Raw genomic sequence first — 27,469 nt, 5'->3', positions numbered from 1 at the left:
TTTAATCCTAGTGCCAGTGAATGTAATCTGAACGCCGAGAGATACAAGCTGCACGCCATGTAATTTGATCTGAGTGCAAGCACTTAACCTAAGCGCCAGCGTATTTAATCCAAACGCCAACTCGAAAAATGCCAGCGCCAACCAATTTAATCCGAGTACCCATGCAATTAATACAAGCGCCAGCGGATTTAATGCGGATGCCAACCAATTTAATCCATATACAGAAAAAGAATGGGGTGGAAGACTCCAAAGCACAGATCAAGAATGCCAGAAACAAAGCTAAGTTTAGATCATTTCTGAGAACATGCGACGCCTAAGAGTCACGTCCTCATGTGCTATTTCGTTTTCTTCGCATATCTTGCAGCATCAAAGAGGCACGAGCAGCTGTAAAACCTCAGTATTGGACACAACTCTTGCGGCTTTCAGCTTATACCCGTGACTAGGAAATAAATGTTACTGTGGTGTTATAATTAGCTGCTTAAGTGCTGCTGATTACGGGCTGCCAGATGCACTGAATCGGCATTCTGATGGCAGTTATTGCCTTCATACTGTTGCCATACTGTCGGCTGTTTTCATGGAATCGCAACCGGTGCAAAATGCTTTCGGGAGGTTCTGATAACGATTCAACACCACTAGCAGAAACAAGAGGGAGTAGTGTAATGCAGAGTTCCAGGCTGGACGAGTCATAGAAAAGAAGTAACGTTTCTTCACTTACCGCTTTTCCAGTTTTACAAGAGAAATTGAGGAAGCTACACCGGACCTTACAGCCTAGGTCAGGAATAGCTACAGGCGGATATCTTGCAGCGGTGTAGGTTACTAACAATCTATACTTATACAAAAACAGAAGAGTCCGTCTTTGAAATGTAATTTTATTTCCTGGAGGACATAAGGTGGCAAAAGTGTGACCTCACACATTTTACATGTCTTAACGCAAAGGTGCTGGTATACAAGTTATGGGGGTCGAAAGCAGCGCAATCTACCCGCTGTATTTGCTGCATAGACTGTCGAGCAGAGTCGAGCAACCAACTGCGCCGATACAGCCTTTTAGTAATTCCGGGCGGAGTGTTCAGCACCACGTCTCTCCGCTCGCTGAGGAAAGCTTTGACTTCCGACTTGAACTTCGAGAACACTTCCTCCGCAGGGTTAAAAAATGGGCTCTAAGAAGGCAGCCGCTTGATCGAGTGCATCTAACTGTCCAGGATCGCATGTTCCTCATGGCTGTGAGCGGGAGCATTGTCAAAATAAAAACCGCTTCTGAGCAAGGTTCTTTACTGTCGACACGGGCTGATATGTCGCTCAAGAATTCACTGAACACGACCCAGTGAACCTTGTTGACAGCCGTCCAATGTATGACACCATTTTCTGACATGCAGGTGATAATGTTAAGGTTTGCTCCTTTGGCGCACTCGTCGTTTGCATCGCAGGCAGTCCTTTAACCGCACGGCCGAACCTCCTCGAACACCAGATGTTATAGCTAGTCCCATGTACGTAAAACCTGCACAAGCGGGGCGTTTCCCGCTGCAGCCATTGCGCGTATCCTTTGCGACTGCGTTTTACGCCATCAGTCACAAACTTCATTGAGTAGCTGTGCGCATCCAATAGGCGATCAATGCTACTTGTGCTGGTGACAATTCCTGGCAATCCTTCTTCCACCGCCTGCTTTATTTACTTTAGCGCCAAAGGAGGGTTGTTGTCCACCATATTTTTTTAGAGCCGCTACAACCTCATTTCCGAATTTCTTCCAAGTTCCGCCTTTCTTCAACGCCTGTCCATCGGTCGCTTGAATGGATCTTGCTGTCCTTAAGTTGATTCCCAGCATGTCTGAAATTTTTTTTCACATCTCCTCCACGCCTCGACACATCGAGAGCTCTGGCCGTGTCATGTTTGGTGACTTTGCTGTTCTTTCTTCTGAGTGCATCTGGAGGCTTGAACGGCGGCCCTCGTTTTCAGTGTCTGATTAGGACGTAAGAGCACGGCTCATCGGTTTCCATGGAAGAAAATACAGGGCGTCAATTTCCATGCGGGGCGAACGAAAATGCGTACACTACCACCTGCTTAAGTTATACGAGTAGGCAGCACCACCGTCCGTCTCTGCTCCACTGTGCCGACAATGCGGCACACTCAACGGAGGCGCAAAACTTGCAGTCTCCTATGGAACTCTCTTGTCTTCTGTGTTTTAGCAATGTTTTTTACATACCAGACAAAACAATTCTACTCCTTGCAAAAGGAAGTTCACTGATTTCTAATAATGAGTGCACATTCATTCCTCCGTTGTCCAAGCATATTGTACAAAAGGAGAAAACAATCGCCAGCAAGGAAACGGGGCCCAAAACTTGCCGTCTGCTTTGGAACATTCCATCATTGGCTGTTTGGCTTTTGTTTTGAGGAAACTACGTAGGACTAAACTAAGGTACGGTTTATTAAAAAAAGTCACTGTCTGGTAAAATAATTGTATCATTTATCGAAAACAATTTACTTAAACCTTCTGTAACAAACAGTGCGCGTGATTGTGCCCTCCTCTGTCCTCTTGACATATTAAAGGTCCAGTAGGTCATAGGACTGTGACCCTGTGCAGTTTTTTAATGCTTAGATTGTACGCGTTGAACGGCATTTAAAACATTTGCATCAAGTTAGTGTTGGTTATAATACTGAAGAAAACTATGCAATATGTTTACGCTTCGCTTAGGCGTTGTATGGTCTGAAAAAATGTCTCAACTTCGCTTTATTCCTGCCATTCATGTGTGGGTTTCTGAGTCCTTTGCCGCATTCGTTTTTCATACATAGATAAATTGGTTGGCATCCGCATTAAATCCGCTGACGCTTGAATTGTGTTGACACTCAGATTAAATTGGTTGGCGATGGCATTGTTCTAGTTTGCGCTTGTATTAAATACTCTTGGGCTAGGATTAAAAGTTTTGCACTCGGATAAAATCGCATGGCAAGCAGATTATATCAGTCAGCGCTTTGGTTGTTTCCGCTGGCACTAGGAATAAATTCGGTCGGAAAGCCTGTAGTTCTTTTTTACCTTGACGTAGGCGATCCCACCTGCTCGGACGTGCTAGCCGAGATTTCCAAAAAAAGGATATCTCGCCAAAAATGACATCCAACCAGAACTGTGTGGATAGGTGCATAGAATAAATTAGAGGAACTCGTGCGCTTCACGCGGAAAAGGAATGACATTTACTGCCTAATGGCTCTCGATTTTTTTTTTTTGCCACACGTGTAAAACATTGACCGTAAGTTCAAAACTTCCCACATGCACAAGAATCATGCGTAGGACGTGCATGCCTAAAGTGAGTTTCGGTTCACTGAAACATAGAAGAGCACTTGAGAAGAACGTTATGACTATTTCCGCAAATTCAGAGACAAGAAAGCTTTTTATGGCGTATGAGCTATCCTTGCCTAGACATTTCCAATAGGAAGACGAAGGATTTCGCACGCCTGTGTAACAGAATGCTGCCGTCAAAGAGCGTCACAGGGCGCCTGAGCAAGAGCCCCGCGATGAAACCTTTGTCCTGGCAGAAAACCTCAATGCGGAGAAAGTGAGGAATATGGACGGGAGTGAGGCCAGGCATGTCTCCTGAATGCTTGATGGTCTCCAGCCTTAGCTGCTGCGCCAAATCCAGCGGCTAAGCACTGCATGACGACGCCATGCCCAAGGCCAGCGGTAAAGTTCATCAGGCACCATCTTTCTCTTAGAGCAGCCATGGGGATAACGCCTGGGTGGATATGTGCACTAAATTTATTGCAAACGAATTCAGCATAAGATGACAAACAATTTCAATATCGCCGAACTGAATTGTTCAGAAAATTTGTTAACGTTAATAATACTACAGACAGACAGTGCGAGGTAAAGTATTTGCATACCTTACCTAAGGGTTTTCAAAAAAGAAGAACAAAAAAGAACGAACATGTGAAAACTTCCACCAGATGCGCAGTATTTAGAAATAGTTTACCATATATGTTCAATTATTATTAGACATTCAGCTCAACCCCAAATTAGGTTAAAACTACTCATACGTTTTATTCACTTTTAATTCAGCAATTTATTTTATCTGCACAGATATATAAAATAAAAGAGAAGCGTTGAGGAGAGGATATGAGTCACAGATTGCATGGATGGGGGCCGGTCGACTCTGTTGGTCTCTGTTTACGATCCCTATATTCCTGGCAAAGAAATGCAACTACCATAATAGTGTGACCAAGAATACTTCCGATGGCATAGTTTTGTTTAGTTACACTTGTTTTCAGTGTTTCTCACGTCGTACTTTCGTTTCTCTGCGGGTAATGCACTTTTACTGAGCAACACTACGTGTCTAGGAAGCAAAAAGCTGCATGCTTGTAAAAACAAAAATAGCTTTCTCCTCGGGTGCTTTTCCGCGGCCGTTGTTGAATTCTTCGCGCTGCAAAGATTAGTGCTGTGTTTGCGTCCTGATTCACAATCAGCTGAGGGGAGGAACAGCGGCCTCACGCTGAGCATGGCGACCAGGATGCTGTTGGCGAATAACAGCGGCCGCACGTCGGGCTTGAGCGCCAGGTCCTCGAGGCTGTCGATGCGCGTGCCCTCTGAGCGCACCGAGAGGCAGGCCTTCATCTGGCCTGCCATCGCGTACGCCAGCACCAGCGCCGACAGCCACCACACCACGCGCAGCGCGCGCGCCGCCAGGTAGCGCTGGCCGCGCACGTCCTCTCCCGCCGAGCCACCTGCGAGGCCCGAATTGCAAACGAGAGTCTGTGCGCTCAGGATGATCTAAATATAGCTTAAAAATTTACGTGTCATTTGCTTCCCTATCTAACAAGTTCCGGTTTCAGATAATTTCACCAAGCAAGGCTACTTCTACCGAAGTCGATTCAACAGCTGTCCAGGTCGGATTCTACACGAGCGAACACAACAGTACATCAAGAAAAACTGTTAGGCCAATAGTAAGCGCACAAACGCACAATCAGACTCGCCAGTCAGTTCGTACAACGCTAAAGACCCTATGTCAAAATGCGTGGCTGAGTCTCGGCAAGTCAGCGGCCGAAGTTTAAACGTTCTCCTGCCCTCTGCGCTGCTTTCACAAGCAAAGACACGAAAAAACGACAGAGCTACGAAGGGCCAAGGGAGCCAACTAACCCAGTTTGTCGCACTGTTAGGTTTAAACGTGACTAACGATAACGGCATGCGAGATCTGCTATTGTTCGCAACAACACTGATTCGCATGTCCTTTCCTTATTATGACCTAAAACACGTGAAAAGAGCGCACATATGGCATCAGCAGCCCTTATGCTTAGCTTCTGTTGCAGCGGATGCGATAACCGTCGGAACTCACGCTCTTTGCTGGGCAGGTATTGAGAGTGATATCGTAAAGCATCAAAGCATCAGCTCGGCTACATTTTATGACACGCCTGAACTTACTTGAAAGCCACCACAGCGCCCAACGATTTGAATCGCAAACGCCCTTTTAAAATGGCGTATAGACTTTCTATAGACTACGCATAGACTCCATTGCCTTCCTGTAGATGTTTCCTTTTGTCAATTCAGTCTATTCACTGTCTATAGTGAAAAGTCCACTTAAAGTGTACGGCCACAAATCTATAGATCCTCGAGTGACTGTCTTCATAACCTGTATTGTCTATAGACAAGCCTATAGGATTTGTCCATATAAAGTCGTATTGATAAAATCAATGGACATCTATAAGACTTTGTAAAGAAAATTTTGTAAGAGCTTGGAGCTATAAAGGCGCATAGTGCTCCACACGTGCCCTGCAAGACCTCTGGTAATGTCATCGGACTAAGAGCTATGAAACTAGTCTCAGGACTCTGTAGGGCTTTTCTAAATGGCGCCCAAATGCAGCACGCGCATCTGGGTTGCCGCTACGCAGCTAATATGTCGAGGCTCAAATTCGACGCAAGCAGTGGTACTTGAGATCGACAGCATTGCCTTAGTTATTAGGTTTCGGGGGACTAATCGGTTGGGAGTGTGAGTCTTGAGGAGCACGCGAACTGAGACCTTGTGGGATGCGCACCTTGCTGCAGGAGGTTCCCCAAGAGGCCGAAGAAGTGGTGCACTCCTCGCCGCAGGAACCCACCTGCTCCTGGCCTGCTGTCGGCTGAGGCGGAGAACACGCAGCACACGAGCAGCGATGCGAGCAGGCACAGCCACACCTGCGGACGTTGAAGAACAACCCGGCGGTCGAGACGAAACCTTTTAATGCGCTATCACAACAGGCCGCGGTGAGCGAGTTCAGTGATGTGCGTGTGTGGTCTCTCTGCGCCACACAACAGAAAAAAAATCCCATAAATAAAGTCTCAGACGGGTTTGATTGAAACCCAGTAATTTCTCGTGGGAAGCGAGTACGGAACGTCATAGCCTCGACCAGTTCCGTGTTACTTGATGGATACAAGTCAACATAGTTTGTGCGGCAAGACAGCAGCGGTGGCGACTGAACTTTACATGACGTCATCCTAGGTGGCGTGAGCAAACAGAAGGTGGATGATGTATACAAACTCCGTCTCCGCCGACATCATGGAAAGCTACCGGTCGCTCGCCTATAAACCTCCGGGCGTCGCTCAGTCGCATTGGCCTCGCGCCAGACGTAGACCACGCAAAATGGGCAATGCCTTTGCGTGCCTTAAACAGTGCCTTAAGCATACCACTGTTGCAAATAAAATCAACCAAAGAAGAAGAATGATGTGTGAACAAGACGGCGGTGGGAGTGGTTCAGCAGAAGTTAAGAGTAGATAAAAGAAGTCGTCTGCAGTGGGCAACAATGGGAGTTTGCAGTGTCCCATAAAATAGTCAAGCAGTCGTTGGTGCGGTCAGCAGTTTGCTAGCGCATTCAAACCTTGCTATTGCAGGGCATCACCTGTCATTTTTTATTCGTGGTTTATCTAGGTGGTCGACTTGTTTAAGGTCCAGTACTGTACGGTTATGGCTGACTTATGGTATTATGATAAAAGGAGAAAGGAAATATCCTTGCATCTCGAAGAAACCAATAAAATAAAATGTGCTATGCGCAGGGTTGGCTTTTAGAACAATAGAATTTCCACATTTACCACGCTTTAAAAAAGTCTACCTCGTCGAGTGTCTTCAGTGAGAGTAACTAGAACACTTACGACGTGTTGATTTACACTCTGATTTCACCCGCGTACAACAGGAAAGAGGCTGGATTAGTGGCGCTGCGGTCTGTCCTCTTTGCACAGAAGCTCAGTGTTTTGTGACGTCAGGCTCACAGCAAACGAAAACACAATATGGCGGCACACGTTAAAGTTGGTGAGCATGCAAGATGCGGGTCACGTAGGAACCCGCAGAAACGAAAGAGCAAGAGTATTTCTGGACCTATGTCTTAAATGTTGCTTGTAGGATGCAGTAGAATTGGCGTCGAAGTGCTCGCACAGGATCAGAGCAACTGTTGAATTTCTAACGGTGCGTCACCCTACAGAGATACGTGGTGTCAGGTGCCGTAACGATGAACACCTAACCCTTTTAACTGCCGACGTCGTTCATCACATTCCTTAAAGACACACTGAAGGGAAATATTAAACTCAACAAGAAGAGTAGATTTATTTCTCGAGAACACTACCGATGTTTTTAAGTAAGGTGGCTCCTTTGCTGAGAAAACCTTAATTGAAGGTCACGAAATCCTTCTACATTCAAAGCGCCTGTGAAATTGAGTAGCTACGACTTCCTTCGACGAGCGGTACACAACTTGGACCAAGAAACGTTGGTAAAATCCGCCATGTTCCTCTCTAGTAAAGCCATGAGCAACTTCTAGAATTTCTTAGGGACGCCGGAGTGACCTCGGCACGCCGACAGACCATGTACCGGCGTCAAGAGTACGGAGCGGTGGAATCCCGTCCCCTATACTGAGTGATTCTCACATTGAGGGAAGACCACCCAATGCCAGAGAGGGTGTTCTTGGGCTTCACTAGCCATCCTGTGCAAGAGCACCTTAGACCAGCACTCCGTTGCTTCAACTGTCATCGATTCGGCCACATGGCAAAGAACTGCCGCGCTTCGGGCCGATGCAAGATTTGTTCGGAGCCGTGAGCACACCCAGTGCAAATAGCTTCTGCAGCCTAAGTGCGCGAACTGTGGTGGTAATCATGCCACTTCTTTCTCGGGTTATCCCTAAAATATAGCTCGCAAAAACGCACCTCCTCCAAATCTGGAAGCAGTAAATCCAGTGCGCCAGAATCTAGTGTAGAATGAAAAACACTAAGCTTCGAAATCTGCATCGTATGCGTCCGCGCTGAAGAAGTCTGCTCGACAAAATTCAAGCAGTCAAGTGCAGCATTCCACTTCCAGTTCTACAGTTGTGCCGCCCACTTCCGCATTCAGGAGGCCTACTCGGCAACGTTCTGACAACCAAGTGCAAGGTCCTATTTCGGGTTCCTAAACTGCCTCATTTCAGCGTTCTTTTGCTCGGCCAGCAAGTGGTACCTGGACCAGCCTCAGTTGCTGGAGTCAAATCTTCAGTCTCAGTGGTGCAGTGCATTCTACCTATGCTGTTTACTGTAGTTTGAGCTATTCGGACAGCCTTTCCCCAAGCAAACCTCCTCCCGGAGGTGGAGCCTCTACTGGCTAAGCTTCCTAGTTCCTACATTGGGCAAGCTTTTCATGACAAACCTCTATCAAAATGGCGCCATTTTTCAATGCAATGCACACAGCTTAAGAGAAAAAAGTGTGCAGACTTTCGCAGACTTCTGGAGCAAAACAATTTTCCTGTGTTGTGCAACTAGGAATTCGGTGTGGGTGACTATTTCCGTCTCTCGAACTATGTGTCAGGTAAATTCTCGCGTTCATCTGATTTGAGTACGGCGATGTTGTGTCTGAGGAAGCACCTGCCCTCCTATCTGATCCAGTCCAGTGATTCTGACGTTCCGGAATTCGTGGCCTCCAAAGTGTCATTTGGTAATGTCTGCGATACTGTTATTAGTATTTACTTGCAAACATCTTGTCGTGTCTCGAATGATGTTCTATTGAATATCTTTAAAATAGCGGGCTCTCGTTTACTGATTTGCGGTGATTTTAACGCTCTCAAAACTGCTTGGGGTGGTTACCACTGTGACGCCAGTGGAAGGGTGGTTGAGTGCACCGCAGAGAAATGTAACATGTGTTCTGAACGACGGTTCTCAAGCTAATTTACGGTGATTTTAACGCTCTTAAATCTCCTTGGGGTGGTTACCACCGAGACGCCCGTGGAAGGTTCGTTGAGTGCGCCGCCGAGAAATGTAACATGTGTTCTGAACGACAGTTCTCCGGCCTTTCTACGTGGTTTTCGCTATTCGAGCTGTTTAAATCTGACTCTGTACTCTCAAGACCAGGTATCTGACGTGGGTGGGCCACAGACGTTGAGACACGCGGAAGTGATCCCTCTTCAATACTGATAAATGATCCTAGCTAGCGATGTCAGGGGGCCTGACGTAAATCCAAACTTACAAAGCTTTTCGTTACTACTTAGCTCAAAAAGTTTTCATGGCATTAGTATTGACGAATTCAGTTCGCTGGTGCAACATAGCCTGAGTCGTTGTGCCAAGGAAGTCCCCATACCTGATGAGTTCACAAGTATTGATGGAGAGTATGAGGGACTGAGGGTGCTACAAAGAAAAGCTGAAAGGGTCCGGGTGTTTAGAATTCTTACGTGAGGCTCTAAAGATTCATTCGTCAATGCGTAAACGTCTGTAGCAATTTGACAGAAAAAAATGGCGTGACTTCTGCAGTACATTGACCCCTCACACTCCAGTACCTAAGCTATGGGTGATGGTCCGCTTCTTAAGCAGCCCCGATCCTCAGAGTAACCCTTTCGGAGCTCTTGCAATGGCACGAGAAATTGCAGAAACAGACCTGACTGATGAGTTTTATCAGCTTATTTCTCGCCCTTGCGTTTCATTAGACTGCGAGGAATTTAAAATCTCAGCCACATATGCGAAGCAAGAAGTTAGTGCTTGCTTCAATGCGCAACATGCCTATTTGGATTAGGTATTCACAATCGGTGAACTTAAAAGTACTCTTCTGTTGTGCCACTCAAAAACTGCTGCTGTGCCTCATGCCATTTCTTATGGAATGCTTCAAAATCTTGGGCCCAAAGGCACCGCAGTACTTTTGCGGATATTTAACAAAGTGTATATTTAACAATGTGTGGGTCAGCAAATTTGTTGCCCAGTCATGGAAGATTGCGCGTTTCATTCTTGTTTTAAAGCCCTATAAATCCAATTTGCTTCTCGACCACTTTCGCACAATGAGCCTGAGGAGCTGCTTAGGCAAGGTGATGGAGAAGCTGATAGACGCCAGGATTCAATGGTTGTGTGGTGAAACCGGAGTGTTTTCTGAGTTCATGACTGGGTTTCATAGACGTAGATGCAGTATGGATGCAATTATAGACCTAGTAACATGTGCTGAGCATGAATGTAGCAAAGTTAATATCATGACGGCAGTATTTTTCGATATCAAGCTTGCATTCGATACTGTAAGACATATTCATGTCCTCTCAAGTTTGCTTTTTTAGATGGCAGGAAACTACTCACGCAGACAAGTGAAAGGAAAAGTGCGGAACATAGCGTAATGCAAGGAGTGCCGCCGGGCAGTGTGCTAAGCCCTTTTCTTTTTAACTACGTGATGGCGGATTTGTCGCGAAAGCTCCCTTCTGGCTTACACTGTTCGTTATACGCCATTGATGTCTGCACTTAGGTTTATGGCAAAACTGCTGGCCTCACCCCGTCTACCTTGCAAGAAGGCCTAGGTACCATTGTCTGCTTTTTAAAAGAGAGATGGGTGATGCTCTCTCATGCAAAAACAGACGTTCTGCCTTTTACCTGTAAGAATCTGAAGGATTTACGACTATGTATCAGTGGTCAACCTTTAGCGTCTGTTAAGCTGCACCGTTTTCTGGGTGTAGTTCTGGACTGACAACACTCTTGGGCTGCTCACATAAACTCTATCGAAAATCAGATGAACACTATTGTGAACGTGCTTCGCAGGCTTCCCGGTACGTCTTGGGGCTGTTCTTCGTTATCTCTGCTCACCGTTCGCAATGCACTCATTTATAAAAAAAAATTGCGTACTCCTCGCCGATTCTTCTCGGTCTGCCGGGAACCTCGGAGCAACGCCTGCAAAGGCTGTTAGCTACTGGTATTCGTGTGCGTTTGGGAGTTCCTCAAGCGACTTCCAGTGCTATGGTACTTGCTGAGGCATGGCAGCCTCCGTTTGATGTCTTACGAACAACAGAGACCTGCAGGCGCATTTTCAGCCTGATAACCCAGCATGAAAGGCAACCATTAGCTTCCGCGCTTCATGAACGGGATGGAAGTCATATACATCAAGTGTTTCAACACCATCACCAGCTTCTTCCAAGTTATGAATTCTGAAAAGGAGACACAGAAAATCCCCCATGGCTCTTAGCTACCCCTACAATACAGTTGTCTGTTGAAGGGATAATTAGGAAGCGTGACGTGATGATATTCGCTGCTCAGCAGTTAGAAATTTGCCAGATACACATGCGATATCCCAGTTATGTGTATACTGACGGCTCCAATCTTAAAAATTCATCAGCGTCCACACTTGTGATTCCGCACCTGAATGAGCCACGGACAAGTAAACTTGCTCACACGACAGAATCAACGACTGCTGTGACTGCTGAGTTATCTCCTCGGTGCGAGACCCGCTTATGTGGGTACTTTTTAGCGCCTGCTAATCCGCACTGAAATCTCTTGACAGCTCTAGTTCCATACAATGGAAGGCTAGACTGGTATACGAAGTTCTTATAGAATTTTCCAAGGCTACCAAAAAGCAACGTATTATAGTTTTCCAATAGATACCCGGACATTGCTTTATTCCTGGAAACACCGTGACGGAAGCAGCGGCTAGGCAAGCAAACTCCAATGCCCTCACTTCTGGCCTTCCGTTATCGAGAGGCACATAGCGCCGCTTCTTGAAGACCATGCATAATGAAATGAAGGAAAAGACGTGATTTGAGTCAAATCATACAGGTTCTCATCTGCATTTCATCGATCCGTTGCTGCGGTTTAATACTCCATAATCAGCAGAAGTTTAGAAACGCTCCTTCATCGCTTGCGCTTAGGAACGGCTTACGCGAAACATTTTCTTCATGGAATTGGTCGCGCCAACAGCCCACGGATTGCCGAGCACACGAAAATCTCAGGTCGCGATTGAAGAGAGACTTGAGCGCTCTTCATAAAAGACCCTTAAGTCAACAAAAGCTCTTAGTCCCGTGACCAGCATGTGACCTGCAAAAGCGAGCACTTGTGGCAATGATAGCATTCTTTGAGGACAGCGGCATCCTTGGGAAATACTTGTTTAGTAGAATCGGAGTCCGTGCTAAAGCTACTATCTTTCTGTGCGTGAGTGCTTAAATATCTTTGTTATTTGCTTTTGCTGTGTTTGCTGCAAACAAACTTATTTTTGTTTTTCTCTTTTTTGTGAGTGAGATCTTCAATAGCGTTGTTGTTTACTTGTGCTCTGTGTACCGCTAATCAGCTTGTTTTTTTGTTCTTCTGTCGTTGCTTATACATATCTCATATGTATATTGTATTGCGTACTGTTCTCTTAACATTCACAGCGTTTTTGTTGGCTCCTTAATGTTAATTCTCCTGACGCTTGTACTTTGTTTTATATTTTGTGTACTGTTTGTGTTATGTCATGTTGCACTGTATATCGTCGTCGGACCAAGTGGTTGCTATGAATTGGTAGAAAAGAGTAGCCGGAGCCGCTATGCAGCACCAACCTCTCATTTATTGCTCACGTAATTAAAAAATATTTAGCCTACGTTGGTTTCGATCAACCTGCCTGCTCCATTGTCTACGATATTGTACTTGTACTCAAAGCAATCATTTGTCATGTCGGCACAGTAGTATCTGGCAGTTCAACAGCAGTGAGGATGATAGAACAGAGCTTCGAGAAAGCCGACGACCCCCGGTTCCTTGATTGTTTGCAGCGAACAATGCGAGTGAGCCTGCACGTTTACTGGAATTCGACTGTGGTGTCTTCACTATTCTCAATATTAACGCTACTTTCTAGACTACCGAGCCGAAAAATAAAGCCTTACAGCGTAATATATCAATATGACTCTGTCCAGTGCTTCCCTTCAGTGCCCCTTAACTCCTTCGGGAGAACCACTTACACTCATGTCGAATGCCCGGAGAAATCCGAAGGACGAGTCCCCGCCGCTGTCCACCGCCGGCACGGCCGCCAAGATGGTGATCTCGTCCGAGTAAACGGGGGCCGTGTGCCGCGCGGCGCGGTTGCGCTCGTTCGACGGGACCATCATGGCCATCGCCAAGTCCGCCTCCTGCGTATGTAACTCCGTCTATATGAGAACGCAGCTTCGACGACAACTGGGCTGCCTATTTGTGCCTATTTGTGAATGTACCTTATTCCTTCGCGACTGCACAGATGTTAAGGCGGTCTGGGATTCTTGTTTGTTGTTCCTATTCTGGACTTGTGCAGAGAAGTGGCTGCATCTCTGCTTGTTCACGACCTATCATCTTCAATGCACTAGCAGGCCCTTGAAAGCGAAAACTCTCCGGCGTCTGCGTGAAGCCTCCACCTGCCAAGGTGGTGTTTAGGAGGAGTGTCCTCTCTCCACCCTGCACCCTCCGCCACCCCCTCTCCTCTCCTCTTACCACCGATCGACTTGTAGGGGAGAGGAGGGAGACGTCGGTTGAAAGTAACCCAGCAAAAATGAAAATTACTCGACCAACAACAGGCCAACGCACAAAATAGACACCCTCCCTGAAAACTGTTTTACTGCCTTCCGCAGAAGAGGAGGCTTTAGAATGCTATTCCTTCTTTGCATTGCTCGGGAAGAGCAACCTGGATCCCATGAACCCCACCCGTGGCTGTGTTTAAAACAGCCACCTCCCGGGAGTGTGGCGCATCACTGAACCGTCACACTACTGCGCCAAAAGTTGTGTGAGGACTGGTTAGCGGGAGCAGCGCGAAAAGACGAAGACGAACACAGAAGCTAAATGCTAACCTTACATTTCGTGTTTTACGCTGTTGTGGCTGCGCTTTTAATTTTACCCGTTTGCGCTGTTTCCTAGTTATCTAGCAGTCTAGGTTCTGGCTAACCGGGTCTGCTGCCTGCTGAATTCTTGCTGTGAACATGCCAAACTTTCGATAAGCCTATTGATGGATGGTGTTTCTACATGAAGACTTCTTTGCTGTGTGTCCTATTACCAGGTTTTCTGGTGCCACGTGGGTCCTGGATTGCTCCTAAAAAGATGCTTGTGGCTCTCAATAAAGTGTTGGGAGTGCAGAACCTGTCTTGTTAGCATCTCTGTTCGTCCTAGTCTTTTCGAGCTGCTTCCGATAGCCATGCAACAACGTGAACAAGCTCAAACCAGAGCTCGTGTTCGTATGAGGACTCCCCGCAATCTATAAATGGAATATATAGAATATAAATGTCGCATATATGGGCATTAGATATGAAAGGAAACTCTTGGACGATGCTCGGTGGATTGTTTGAATGCGTTAACATTTTATTTTGCTGCTGATCCTGTTCAATTTGCCCATATATGCGGAATTTCCTTTAATATCCTTGGACGCGTGCAAAGCGACCAAATTAGCAACTGGTATGTGCTAACTGCTGGCACCGGATGCGCGCACTGTAGGATGCCGGATCGTATGCGCGTAGAGGTGAGAGGATGAAAGAAATCGAGCTGGTCTCACGTCTCGCTGAAGGCGCCCAACGAGACCCGTGGCTGTGCCGTTGGGGAGCACGTTTCCCAGAGACCGGTCGGCGGCCAGCTGCAGGCTGTAGCTGTAACACAGAGGACGAACAGCCGTCCACAGTCAGGAAACAATCCGAAACCATGATGTTTTGGGCGCGAAACCCGCTGCTGACCGTTGACGACCGACCAGAGTTCGTTTGCAGTACTGACCGAGTGGTGCACGAAAACACGCGCTGGTTCTCCTTCCTTCCGACAACGGGTCAAAACGGGCCGCGGGTTCAGCCTTACAGCGACAGGGTTCTCTTTACCCGTCTCGAGCAGCGACAGACGACCCGTTCTCCTCTGACGACGCGAAACGCACCAGAGTTAGCATTCGACCCTCCCCGATTTCTTTCAGAATATTTGTGGCTTTCTATATTGCTGTAAAAAGTATTTTGCCAGAATATATTTGGACAACACGTTTTTTGAGTCATGTGACAGCCCTTTGAATTTTCCATTTGAGACCACAAAATAGCTCTCATTAGAGGAACCACGAATAAATTCCTTTCTTTTTTCTTTCCGCTTCCCGTTGTTTCTGGGCAATGAATTGTTGCGCATTCGTATTGAATAGAAAAAAGCAGCAGTACGGAACCTTTAGGTCTTTTAGTTAACAATATATCAGCGTCAATTGTAGAATTTTACGATTTTCTTTAAGTACGGTACTTTTTTAATCACTACAAAACCTTTGCATGAGAAACGCGTGCAGCATTTTAAAAATATCTGAACTTGAACGTAATGAAGTGCATACAAAAAACTGTTGCAAAAAGCGCATTTCGTCTCGAATTCGCAGTAAATTTCCCCCTGAGATGGTCTAAATAACAGTATAGGAAACAGCTCGTTTTATATTTAGAATAATTGGCATTTGTGCCAACTGCCAAGTCTTGATCGGACCAATCTGCTTCAGGCAAGACTGTCACGGATCTCTCCGTATAACACTCGGACCGAAAGAATGGACTAGACGACGGGTGTACCCACACAAACTCACATTTAATACACCCTACGTGGCACACACACTAGAACACAAAACTAACAAAACTAACACAAAGCACAAACACTATGAATGCACACTACTACCAGCGTCTACTACTAGCGTTATACTATTCGTGGTCGGCGTTCATGCTCACGGTTGGTTCGGTGCGGCTGCGGCGTTGTATGGATTTCGTAGGCGGCGTCGAGGCGGCGTTCGACGTGCTCGGGCTGGCGTCGCTGGCTGCGTCGTACAAGCTCCAGATCCAAGCGCCCGTGGAGATGATGCCGGTGTTGTGATCGGAGGCCTCGACAGCGGGAACAGACGAGCCCGGCAGGCGCCATCGAACTATGTTTGACTAAAGGTGCTGTCGTCCTGAGAAGAGGATTAGAAACGGCTCCTGGCGACGGTGAGCTGTGACGACAGGCCTCTCATCCCTTCGTCCGGAGTATGGAATGCGGTATTTCTCCCGAACTGCGCCCTCATGTGGACCGGCAGAAAGACGCGAACAAAGGCGCTGGTCCCGCCTCGCTCGCTTGCACTTGTGCGGCCAGACAAAGCGGGGGCGGACACGGCTGATTCATCTTACCCTCTGGAATGCCCGGGGCCGTCAGGACGCATCTTTCCACGGAGGGAATCACCGCCTACAAAGCCAACGACCTTATGCACATGATCAACCCGTCGGAAACCACATTCCAGGACGCCTCTTTCCCACGGAGGGGGTCACCGCCTGCTAAGCCAACGACCTTATGCACCTGCTCAACCGTTCGGAAACAGCATTCCAGGACCTCAAGGCGCCAGGATTCCTTATCGCCTGTGCACGTGTTTGTGGGGGCAGAGCGGTCACGGGGTTAGGCAAGAGACTATGAAGAGTGTGTCTGCCCATTGGACGCTTGATCAGCCACCTCTTTCCCTAGCTAGGTGCCTAGGGAATATCCACTGTATTTAAGCCGCGATTTGGCTGGTTTCACGGCACTTCGTCTCTGACTTTTGGTCTCCCTGCTTCTCTTGTAAATATGTAAATAAACCTTCAAGTTTTCCAACCCTCCTGAAGGCTTCCCTCCGTCGTCTGCAGAGTTCATCGTCATGCGGTGAAGACCTCGGTCCCGATACCCAAGCATATCAACTGGTGGCAGCGGTGGGATGGTCTGCGCCTGGTCCTGACTCTGGTATGGTAAGTGTGCGGTCTTTCTCTTGGAGCATTGCCAGGTTTTACAACTTTGGAAGATTTTTAGCCTAGGTAATCGTAGGTTGGTATAAGAGGCAGCCGGGGCTCCTCTGACCACGTGAGTAGAGACTTGCAGTTGCTTAAATAGTCATGGACTGGAAGAAGCTGCGCAAACCAGACCTAGTTCTCGTATGCGGTGAATTGGGCATTGATTGTGGGTCGATCCGTAGAAAACCTGAATTGATCAGGGCAATTGAGGATTTCGGTGCGGACGAGGAGGAGATAGTAGAATGTTGGGAGCTAATTAAGGAGGAGTTGGAGAAGGAAAGGGAACAAAAGAAGCGAGAGTATGAAGAAAAAGGAAGCGCGAAGAGCACGAAAGAAAGCGCGAAGAGCAGGAAAGGGAGCACGAAAGGAAGCGCGAAGAGCAGGAAAGGGAGCACGAAAGGAAGCGCGAAGAGCAGGAAAGAGAGCTTGAAAGAGAGATCGAGAAAAAACGGCTCGATCTACAGATAGCTCAGGCTGCACAGGCAGAACGCACTAGGCTACAGGTGCCGAACACAGTGGCAAGCCAGGCAGCATCAAAAATAAAAATAAAGGACCTCTTACAACCGTACAAATTTGGAGAGGACATAGGGCTCTTTCTCGTGAACTTTGAGCGGGCATGTAAAAGTTGCGAGTTCCCGACCGAGTCTTGGCCGCAGAAACTTCCGACCATTATTTCATGTGAGGCGGCCCAAGTACTCGCGCGTCTGGCAAAAGAAGAGGCGGCAGACTATACTAATGTAAAGGCAGCACTCCTAAAAAAGTATCCCCTGTCCGCAGAGGCCTTTCGGCGCCGCTTCAGGGAAGCCAGAAAAAGCCTAACCAGTCATTCCCGGATTTTGCGTATAACCTTAAGGCAGACCTGAAGGAATGGCTAAAGGGAGAACAGGCTTACGGAACTCACGATAAAGTAATAGAGGTGATCTGCCTGGAGCAGTTTTTTGGCTCTTTGAGAGAAGAAATGCGCGTGTGGGTGCAGGACAGGCCGGGAAATAAAACCCTAAAAAGTGCAGCAGAGCTGGCCGAAGAGTTCTATGCCAAGCGCGTAGCAGAGGGTGCGCGTGCCCACGTAAGCTCCAAAGTAGAAAAAAAATTTCCACGGATCCAGACAGGAGGGGCAGCAAGCCGCAACTGGCAGCGGTACGAGGGCCACAAAGCAGAATCAAGCAACCCCACAAAGGGGGCGACCGAAAAAGAGAGGGATAAGGCTTTTGAAGCCAGAAAGAAACCAGTGTGTTTCCGTTGTCACGAGCCCGGTCACTTCGCCCACGCTTGCAGGAAGCAGGAAATCGTTCTCTCCTTGGTGGAGGCGGGCGATGAGAACATGTGCCTGCTAGAGCCTTACCTGAAAGATATGCAGGTTAATGGAAAACCGTGCCGGGTTCTGAGGGACTCCGCGGCCACCATGGACGTAATCCACCCCACGTACGTGAACGCAGCTGATTTTACTGGGGAATGTCCAGGGATTAGGCAGGTGGCCGAAGAGAATAGCGCGTGCTTGCCGATCGCACGAGTTAGAATAGAGGGCCCGTTTGGCGTTCTGGAAACGGAGGCAGCGGTATCACCGAATCTGCCGGAAAAATTTCCGTACCTCTTTTCAAATCGGTTGGAGCAGATGCTCCAAGAAGAGGGTCGTAGTTTCGGCGATCGAACCATCCAGGCGCTCACTCGTGCGAAGGCTCGCGAGATTGCAGCTGGAGTAAATCGTAGGAAGAACGAAGGCTCTCCCACGACGGGTCAGGCAGGGGCAAACCCAGGAGGCGATGCTTCTGAGACGAGCGGAGAGACTCGCGGCAGGAACAGATGCGACGCCGAGTACAAGGACTCAAAGGGGGTCCAGTTGGATCGGCTCGTGGTGCCGCAGAAATACCGCGCAGGCATCCTTAAATTGTGCCATGGTGGGAGTTGGTCTTGTCACCTTGGAGTGTAGAAAACTAAAGCTAGGCTTCTACAGGACTTTTATTGGCCTGGCTGCGTCAGGGATGTCAAGCAGTTTGTAAAGTCCTGCGACACCTGTCAGCGTGTCGGAAAGCCAGGGGATTTAAGGAAGGCTCCGATGAAGCTAGTGCCCGTGATTAGCGAACCCTTCCGTCGTTTGGTGGGGGACGTAGTCGGTCCTCTACCAGTGACTCAGTCGGGCTACCGCTACCGAAAAGGGCGGGAAAACGGGAATGCCGACGGTCTCAGTCGTAGCTTTCCTGCATAATCTGGCGTAAAATGCCCTAATGCTCGAGAAAGGCTACCGTCTATCATTTTTGGTTTTTGTTTTTTTTTCTTGCTTCTCTGTACCTACCTCATTGTCGAAAAAAAAGGGTTTCTTACCAAATTTCAGATGCATGTCTTTTGCGAAAAAAGGAAAAACAAAGAGGAACTAGTTTTGGTTCAGCAGACTTCCGGACGTGAGCTGTTGGCGAGGGTCAAGTCATCCAAAATTTGCAGCCATATTGCTCTGTATTAAAGACCTGGCAATGTTCTGAGGCTGGCCGCGTGCTGCCTAGCCGGAGGTAGGGGCTGAGCTCAGATCTGATCGCTAATGCTCCGTTGAGGACCCTTGCCAGCTGTGAAGGTCAAGTGGACGGACTACTACGGGGCCGACAGGGACTCTGACACCCATTCGTGGTGCACCGACCAGCTGCAACCACTTCGTGGCGTCTTCTTGGCGGAGGACGGATTGTTGTGATCGGAGGCCCCGACAGCGGGAACAGACGAGCCCGGCAGGCGCCATCGAACTATGTTTGACTAAAGGTGCTGTCGTCCTGAGAAGAGGATTAGGAACGGCTCCTGGCGACGGTGAGCTGTGACGACAGGCCTCTCATCCCTTCGTCCGGAGTATGGAATGCGGTATTTCTCCCGAACTGCGCCGTCACGTGGGCCTGCAGAAAGACCCGAACAAAGGCGCCGGACCCGCCTCGCTCGCTTGCACTTGCGCGGCCAGACAAAGCGGGGCCGGACACGGCTGATTCATCTTACCCTCTGGAATGCCCGGGGCCGTCAGGACGCATCTTTTCACGGAGGGAATCACCGCCTACAAAGCCAACGACCTTATGCACCTGCTCAACCGGTCGGAAGCAGCTTTCCAGGACCTCAAGGCGCCAGGATTCCTTATCGCCTGTGCACGTGTTTGTGGGGGCGGAGCGGTCACGGGGTTAGGGAAGAGACTATGAGGAGTGTGTCTGCCCATTGGACGCTTGATCAGCCATCGGTTTCCCTAGCTAGGTGCCTAGGGAATATCCACTGTATTTAAGCCGCGATTTGGCTGGTTTCACGGCACTTCGTCTCTGACTTTTGGTCTCCCTGCTTCTCTTGTAAATATGTAAATAAACCTTCAAGTTTTCCAACCCTCCTGAAGGCTTCCCTCCGTCGTCTGCAGAGTTCATCGTCATGCGGTGAAGACCTCGGTCCCGATACCCAAGCATATCACCGGTGTTGTTGGCGTTGGGGGCACCACCCGGATGGGTTGCAATAGCGCTGGAGACACCCCTGGCCGTAGCAGGTGGTATCGTCCTCCGTTTACTCCCCGGAACGGGCTCAGGCACGGCAGGATGTCCACGATGCGATGTCGTAGAACGCGAGCTCACCGGAGCAGTAGCCGGCGTCGCTCTCTTCCAGCCGATGTGTCCCTGACCTGCCGGAGCCTCCGCTTCTCTGCTGTTCCCCCCGGGCCTCGCTCTCACTCGCCCTTTTATAGCCTCGGTGTTAGTCCATGTATGTCTTGTCGTCGTCTTCTTCTCTTCTCCACGTCATCTCTCTCCACGTCACCGAATGCTTCTCCACCAATCATCTCTCTCCACCTCAACGAATGCTTCTTCCTCTTCTTTATTCTTCGTTTAATTCGCGTCGTCGTCTTCACACCTTTTTCCTTTAAAGTTTAATTTAGGCTCCTTAATATATGTGATAAAGACAACAATTTTTGAAATTGAGCGTCTGGCTGCGTGGCCAGTACTCAGCATTACCCCGTATTGCCACTTCTCTGCACTATGCGAGGACACCGCTCCTCAAAATCCTCCGCCGCGTAGTTGTATGTTCAGGCGTTCACGCTTCCCCACCCATTAGTGTAGTCTGCTCCAGTGTTGCTTACGCGTTGTGTTTCCAAGGAACAGTGGTAACAAGAAGTTACTGCCAGAAGAGCAAGTCTCTAGATGACAGCGTTTCAACACTGCTGCGCTCTCCTTTCTCTTGTTCTCTCTTTCCCAGAGCCCTTATGTTTCACCGGGTTCCCAGATGCTGTAAGGGCAGTTGTTCGCCTAATGAATAGGAAGCAACAAATTGCTTATGCCACTGTAGCATAACAATGGCGTGCTCGCAGTAACGCCAGACCACGGTAGCCGCAGCGTAGTCAGTAGAACCAAAAATGAACCTTTTTTTTATCATAGGTGTAGGGCGTATTTATGAGTAGCCTAGTGGCCGGAAGATAGGAAGGAGCACGTGTTAGTGGTGATAGTCCGAAGGTCTGAATAATAATAATTGGTTTTTTTGGGGAAAGGAAATGGCGCAGTATCTGTCTCATATATCGTTGGACACCTGAACCGCGCCGTAAGGGGAGGGATAAGAGAGGGAGTGAAAGAAGAAAGGAAGAATTAGGTGCCGTAGTGGAGGGCTCCGGAATAATTTCGACCACCTGGGGATCTTTAACGTGCACTGACATCGCACAGCACACGGGCGCCTTAGCGTTTTTCCTCCATAAAAACGCAGCAGGTCTGAAGGATCGCCAGATAAGGCGATAAAAGGTGCGCGAACGCGCACTTCGAAAACACATGAAGTTGCAACAGCCAAAAAAAATAAAGAAATCTTTGCCCCTCCTAATCATACATCTAGTACAGTCAGATGCCTTATCTCTTTAGTTTAACGCTGCAGCGTGCTTACCGTAACAAGCGGCGCTTCCTAGGGTAAATGACAGTGTGAGTTATGTACGTTGAAAACACGCGCAAGTTTGCTGTGTGGCGACGCGAAGAACGCGGCACCTGTATTTGATGAAGTTACCCAACACTGCACAACGAGACCGAGAACGCGTGCACTGGCCGTGAACTCGCATGTTCAGTTACTTGGGAAGGAAATAACTTGAGTTTTCAAAGCTCTCGCCGTCCTTGTGAAATGTAGAGCATAAAAAATTTGATGGGGCACTTAAGCTTAAATGTACGCCCATTAATAGGGTTAATGGGTCCCTTCAAGCGGCATAGCGTCCTCTTTGAGTCTCACTTCGCAGACACGGTCATCCTCCGCCATTATCATGCCACTACTGGTGTAATGCTGCAGCGGTTAAGCTACGCTCCACTTCTCCAGCAGGTGGCTAATTCAAAGCCACCGGTGGGGCTTTTGAGACCCAGGTTACTCTTCCTGAGCAGCCTCGCCAGTCATTCATTTAACTGACACCTGCTACAGTGGACAATGTGCTCACGCTCCAGAGGGCAGGTTTCCACCTGCCATAGTGGGCAGGTTGTGAAGACGTCCCAAGATCACGTGACCTTGGTTGCAGGTGAGCTACCTGTTTTTCGCTCACAGCGCCGACAGCAGCGACGTCGAGTTTTCTGCACAACGGGAGCCTTAACGTTATCGCGCTAGCGGGAGAGAAGACCCTTTATTATGACGTTATACTCCCTTTCCACAGACCTGTCTAGAGCGTTCGAACTCCGCGCCGTCGGCGCTCCGCAGCGCGCAGAGCGACGTCCAGCGGCAGCGCCTGGTTCGAGGTAGCTTTGAATATCGCCTTAGCGTCAGACATGTGTACGGTGAACTTGAAGACCAGTATTCTAGCTCGCTGTAGACCTGCGCTATCTCGAACCAGGCGCTGCAGCTAGACGTCGCTATGCGAGCTGCGGAATGCAGACGGCACAGAGTTCAAGCGCTCTAGACTAGTCTGTGGACAACTGTACTAGTGCTTCTCTACAGCTTGGTGGGTGCTTCCTTCTTTCCAGGATTTGACTGGCGTTGGTCCTCCCGCGAACCTACTGGTTTAGGTCCTATTGGGCATTCAGGGCATCGCTGGTCACATGTGCATTCCACTGTGTGTGGCGCCTTAAGGTTTTCGGGGTTTGCTCCCGCACACCCGCGAAATGTGGAAGGGAGTCGGGGCGTTGTGTTGCATACATTCTGCTGTAGTTATAGAGGTTTTGGAATGAATGTATTCGGATTTGTCTCCATGCTGCTTCTTCTAGCTCAGCTCAGATTGCTGTATGGTAGGAGTAGACTCTGCGTTATGGCGCTGGGTCCCGAGGTGTTCTTTTCACTAGGAGAGGAGTGATGTGGGAGAGGGCGGGGTGGGATATTCCGCTCTGTTAATTAGCGCCCGAGCTAGAGCAATGTCCTTCTCATTCCCTTCCAGTCTCTCATCGTCTGGGATCCATGTCATTTGATGTTGTTGTGTAAAGGTAGGACCTATTATATGGTAGCCCCTTTATGTGGGAGTCTGCCTGCTGTGAAGCTGCGACAAGCCCGTTGCAAGTCCGTAATGACGTGCGCTGTCTTTGCCGAGTTCGTCTTGGTGTTTCATGACCAGAACTGCGGCTATGGTCTTCGCTGCACCGGGCTCTCTGCCTTCACCGAAGGTGCGAAGGTGAAAGAAAGTTGATGGTCGGCGGATGCCATGGAGTATGCGCCCCTATCCGGGTACTCCGTGGCGCTCACATATATGGCATGTGGATCCTTTTATAGTTTGGTCCTCAGCCGCGAGACTCGGGTGCGCCGTCTTCCCGCGTGCAGCTCAGGGTGCATGTGTTTTGATATCGGGTTCATTTTGATATGACTTCTGGACTGTTGGAGGAAAGATTTCTGTGATTTAAGGGCGTGTAGATCCTCTGCGCTAACTTTCCTGTGGAGGATGCCCTTGCCTGCTGTGTAGTTTGCAGGCAGAAGTCAAGACTGCTTGCGACGGCACTCTGCAGCTGTTGCGAAGCTCTGGAGCCGCTAAACGCTCGTTGAAGGTGTTGAGGGGAAGGCCCAGGGCCTTCTTGTGCGCAATTTTGATGATGACTTACACTTCGGATTCCTCTCTCCTGTTTAGAGTGTTATAGCGGAGACTGTAGGTCACTCTCCTGATCACTACAGCTTGGACCAGCCAGAGGGTATCATCCTGTCATGCCTTGGCGATGTCTCGTGATGCACTTGATCACCCTGGCTATCTGACTATGTTGTCTTCGGAGTTTGAATCGCGTTAAAGAAACTGCGGTTTATGCCTTCTTGCAACCGATGAAAGCGTACCATGCAGTGGAGTGGCAGTACGGGAAATGTGACCGGTGGCGAGGGCGCTCACTTTAAATAACAAAAATTGGTCTGATCAGAATCTTTGAGCCGAACCTTAGTAATGTTGGCTACCAAATGTGCGCTTTTCTGTAGTTCTACTCAGGCTACCTCAGATTGAAGTCTCCAGCCAAAATCGCGGAAAAATGTACCTTTTCGCAATTTTGTATTTTCTTATGAAACTGTGTATATTATATTGTCCATTCGGCGCGTCGAACAACGTCTTTCTGGTCAGCATATTTTGCGCACTTTTCACTATGTCGACGATTACCTTGTTATACTTAACCTGTCCACAGATTGTAAGCTTGACGACGTCGTCAGTAGCATTGTTGAAATGTTCGCATCTTTTCCCTCAGGCCTTACCCACGTGTTGCCGAGAAATGACTGCTTGCAGTTCTTGGACTTAAAGCTCCAATTTTCGGACAAGAATATTTGCTGGGCGCACAACTCGAGGACTAAGAGGACCCCACTGCCATTTGAAAGAGCGCATTCCAAGCTTGTGAAGCGTCTGCCCAGTCTGCCTTGACAGTCTGCCCTGGGAAAATCCTGTGTACATGCAATGGAAAGAAGCTTCACTCAGCAAGCGCTGCGCTTTCGCTCTGTGGGATACCCTAGACACCTAATCACTAGCACGTGCGAACGTTTACTGCAAAAAATAAAAGCGGGAAAGAGCAAAAAGACACTTTCAAGAAAAATCGATTGCAGCTTATCCCCTACATTCATCGCGTATCGCATAACGTAAAAAGTGACCAGCCGTTACGGGGTAAATATCGTTTTCTCGGCGACATGCAAACTCAGCAATGTGTGCCCTTTGGTGACAAAAGAAAAGAATATAAGGCAGCAGTGTACCAAGAACCACAGAAAAAAGTTCACTTAGTGAACGTCGGGGGTCGTATACGATTTCCCTCTCATCTGCGGCCAGTTCTACCGTGGGCAAACCGGTGTTTCAATGAACGGGCACGCGAGCACAACTTGGCAGTGAAGGAAAACTCAGGAGGCCACGTGGCCAAACATTGCAATTGATGCAAAGGCAAGGATGAGGGCAGGAAAAAGATTCTTTGCAGACCTATCCTGGAAGAAATTTCCTTTTTGTTCAGATGAAGTGACACGACTGAAAGGGAGATCGTGCAAGCTTTTTGCATCCGTAACTCTAACGGCAGCTGTGTCAGCACGTCTATTACACTTTTACTAAACGAAACCGCTTTTCTGGAAGGCCATGTTTAAAGTTTTTGGCAACTTTTCCACGTGCTGTTTTTATGACCGTTGCTTTCGGTTTTGTCAGGACGCGGTTTCAATAATTTCTTGGTTTTTAATTTATTTCAATACGCAACCATTATTTCCCCAACCATTGTTGTTATCCATTGTCATGACCTTTTATTTCACAGCCCTCACATTCACCTCTACTCCGGATGATTGTTGGTCCCCATTCCATCATCTTCGCCTTTACTTTTGTAGACTGTTGTTTTGTATTCTGACTGTCTAGTTTCCATGTCGGTTTCTGCCTTCACCCTTCGCTTTTACTCCTGTTTTTTTTTAGCACGAGACGTCTTGCAATCTTTACATTCTTGATTTGTTTCCGTTGATGATTTTTCACATGTAGCGCATTGTGGCGCGTTATCAGTTTACCTTGTCTCACCTGGCCTTCAGTAAAGATACGTGATTTTGATGTGATTTTGTTGTTTTTCCAACCTTTTCTTATCTGCATCTGAGCCAGTGACAAAGGTGGTCGCGTGCCTGGGTTCCGACCTTTGTGTCTTATGTTTGCGCTTCCAAAAAAAAAAACAATCGGCAGTCTTTGCCCATGGTGTGGTGTTCGTTCCTTTGCCTTTTGTCCTCGTCCCTTTTTTTTCTTTCTTTCTTTCAAAGCCGTCAACAAAGACTGTAAACGCTGGATTGTGGCAAACATTTCTGCCGTCTTTTTTTCAGTGATGCACAACTTTTGAATTCCGAATTTCTTCTCGAAGCCAAAATTTAAACGTCAGGAAGTTAATCCTGGCGAACAACTAACTTTTATATACGAAAAATATTACAGGCTAAGGCGCACGACTACCAAAATTCTTCAGTTGTCCTCACTAGCCTAGTTACATTTGGCTGGGACACCTGGTATATGTGCGATCGGTTGTGAAACGAGGCTTACGGTATTGAGTAGGGTGTAACCGTGCTCCTCAACCAATCATTCCATTACAAAGAACGAAATTTGCAGAATAGAGAACTCGCCCTTGCGGCACTTAAATGCGTACATGTTGGTCTTGGGGTGATGGGTCAAGCACACATGGCTCTGGGAGGGCCGGTGTACTCACTTGAAGCTTAGCGACAGCGACAGCGCCTCGAGCACATCACCCAGCAGTCCGACAAGACGGTCGCCGGTCTCGCCCTTCAGGACCTCCAAGTGCGGCTTGTACTGAGGGAGGAAACGGCGCGGGAAAGCTCTCTTCAGGACACGCTGCTGCGTCACGTTCCGCAGCACTAGTACGGAGACGCTCCTAAAATTAGGAATGCGCAACGTTATACAAGAACTTACACAGGCACATCGGCACACAGAGTACCTTCGTCTGGCTGGCACGAAAACAGGGCGGCATATATTGGACTCTTCGGGATTCGCAAACCCGCACACGCTACAGACTTAATCTCTCTCCCTCGCGCAATGCACGCCACCATTATCAAACCCGTTGCTTACCTTCCATAACCTCTGGCCCCTTGCCACCCCATACCGACGCCGATACCCGCACCTATATCCCGTGAACACATGGGTACATTCTCGATCATGACCACGCCCCTGCGCATCTGACAAACGCAGTGCAGTTCTGGAGGTAAACGCGGGAGGTGCCGGTTGGGCAGTGCTGCCCCAAGTGACATGACCGTCCCAGGTTTATATTTTTTTCAGGTTTTCTGGTAAAGACAGACTTCTTTACCAGTGTACACGCGAACTTTTAACATGCATATTTTTTCTCAATTTAATCATCGGGGAATTATGCCTAAGAAGGATTTTAAATTATTGCATATATGTCAAAGACCCCGCCATGTTGATGGTCATTGATGAATCGAGGGCGGCTTGAACAATGAGCCTCATGACACAATGTCCTTTGCGGGGTCAAACACACTTTTTTGCAAGCATTTGGCCCAAGAGAAAGAACAGCACCAGGACAGCAGATAACCGATGGGTACCAAGATCGAATCCCGTACCTCCCGTATACGAGGCTTATGCGCTAACCACTTGATCAGCACTGCGATATAACACAGAATTACTATGTATTCCTCCGATACAGATTCTCTTATTCGCGTAGGTATGTTTCTTTCCTGCGCTGTTGTGTGCTTCCTTCGATGCACTTGTACAAACTTGCCG

The 27,469-nt window shown here is 48.3% G+C and overlaps 1 protein-coding gene across 1 annotated transcript in view; it reads right to left on the bottom strand.

Moving 5' to 3' along the window:
• The window catches only part of LOC144129537 (glutamate receptor ionotropic, delta-2-like), a 33,005-nt gene extending 6,170 nt beyond the window's left edge, over positions 1 to 26,835 (bottom strand). Inside the window, exons 1-6 of the mRNA XM_077663687.1 lie at positions 26,804 to 26,835; positions 26,427 to 26,609; positions 14,673 to 14,763; positions 13,123 to 13,290; positions 6,010 to 6,148; positions 4,472 to 4,704 (exon numbers count right to left, since the gene is read on the bottom strand). Of these exons, the coding sequence (XP_077519813.1) occupies positions 4,472 to 4,704; positions 6,010 to 6,148; positions 13,123 to 13,290; positions 14,673 to 14,763; positions 26,427 to 26,609; positions 26,804 to 26,835 (846 nt within the window). The remainder of the gene's footprint in view (positions 1 to 4,471; positions 4,705 to 6,009; positions 6,149 to 13,122; positions 13,291 to 14,672; positions 14,764 to 26,426; positions 26,610 to 26,803) is intronic.
• Positions 26,836 to 27,469: the final 634 nt, after the last annotated feature.

Source organism: Amblyomma americanum, chromosome 4 (assembly GCF_052857255.1).
Source record: "Amblyomma americanum isolate KBUSLIRL-KWMA chromosome 4, ASM5285725v1, whole genome shotgun sequence".
In the NCBI taxonomy this organism is placed as follows: Eukaryota; Metazoa; Arthropoda; class Arachnida; order Ixodida; family Ixodidae; genus Amblyomma; species Amblyomma americanum.
This window is presented reverse-complemented; position numbering and strand designations above follow the sequence as displayed.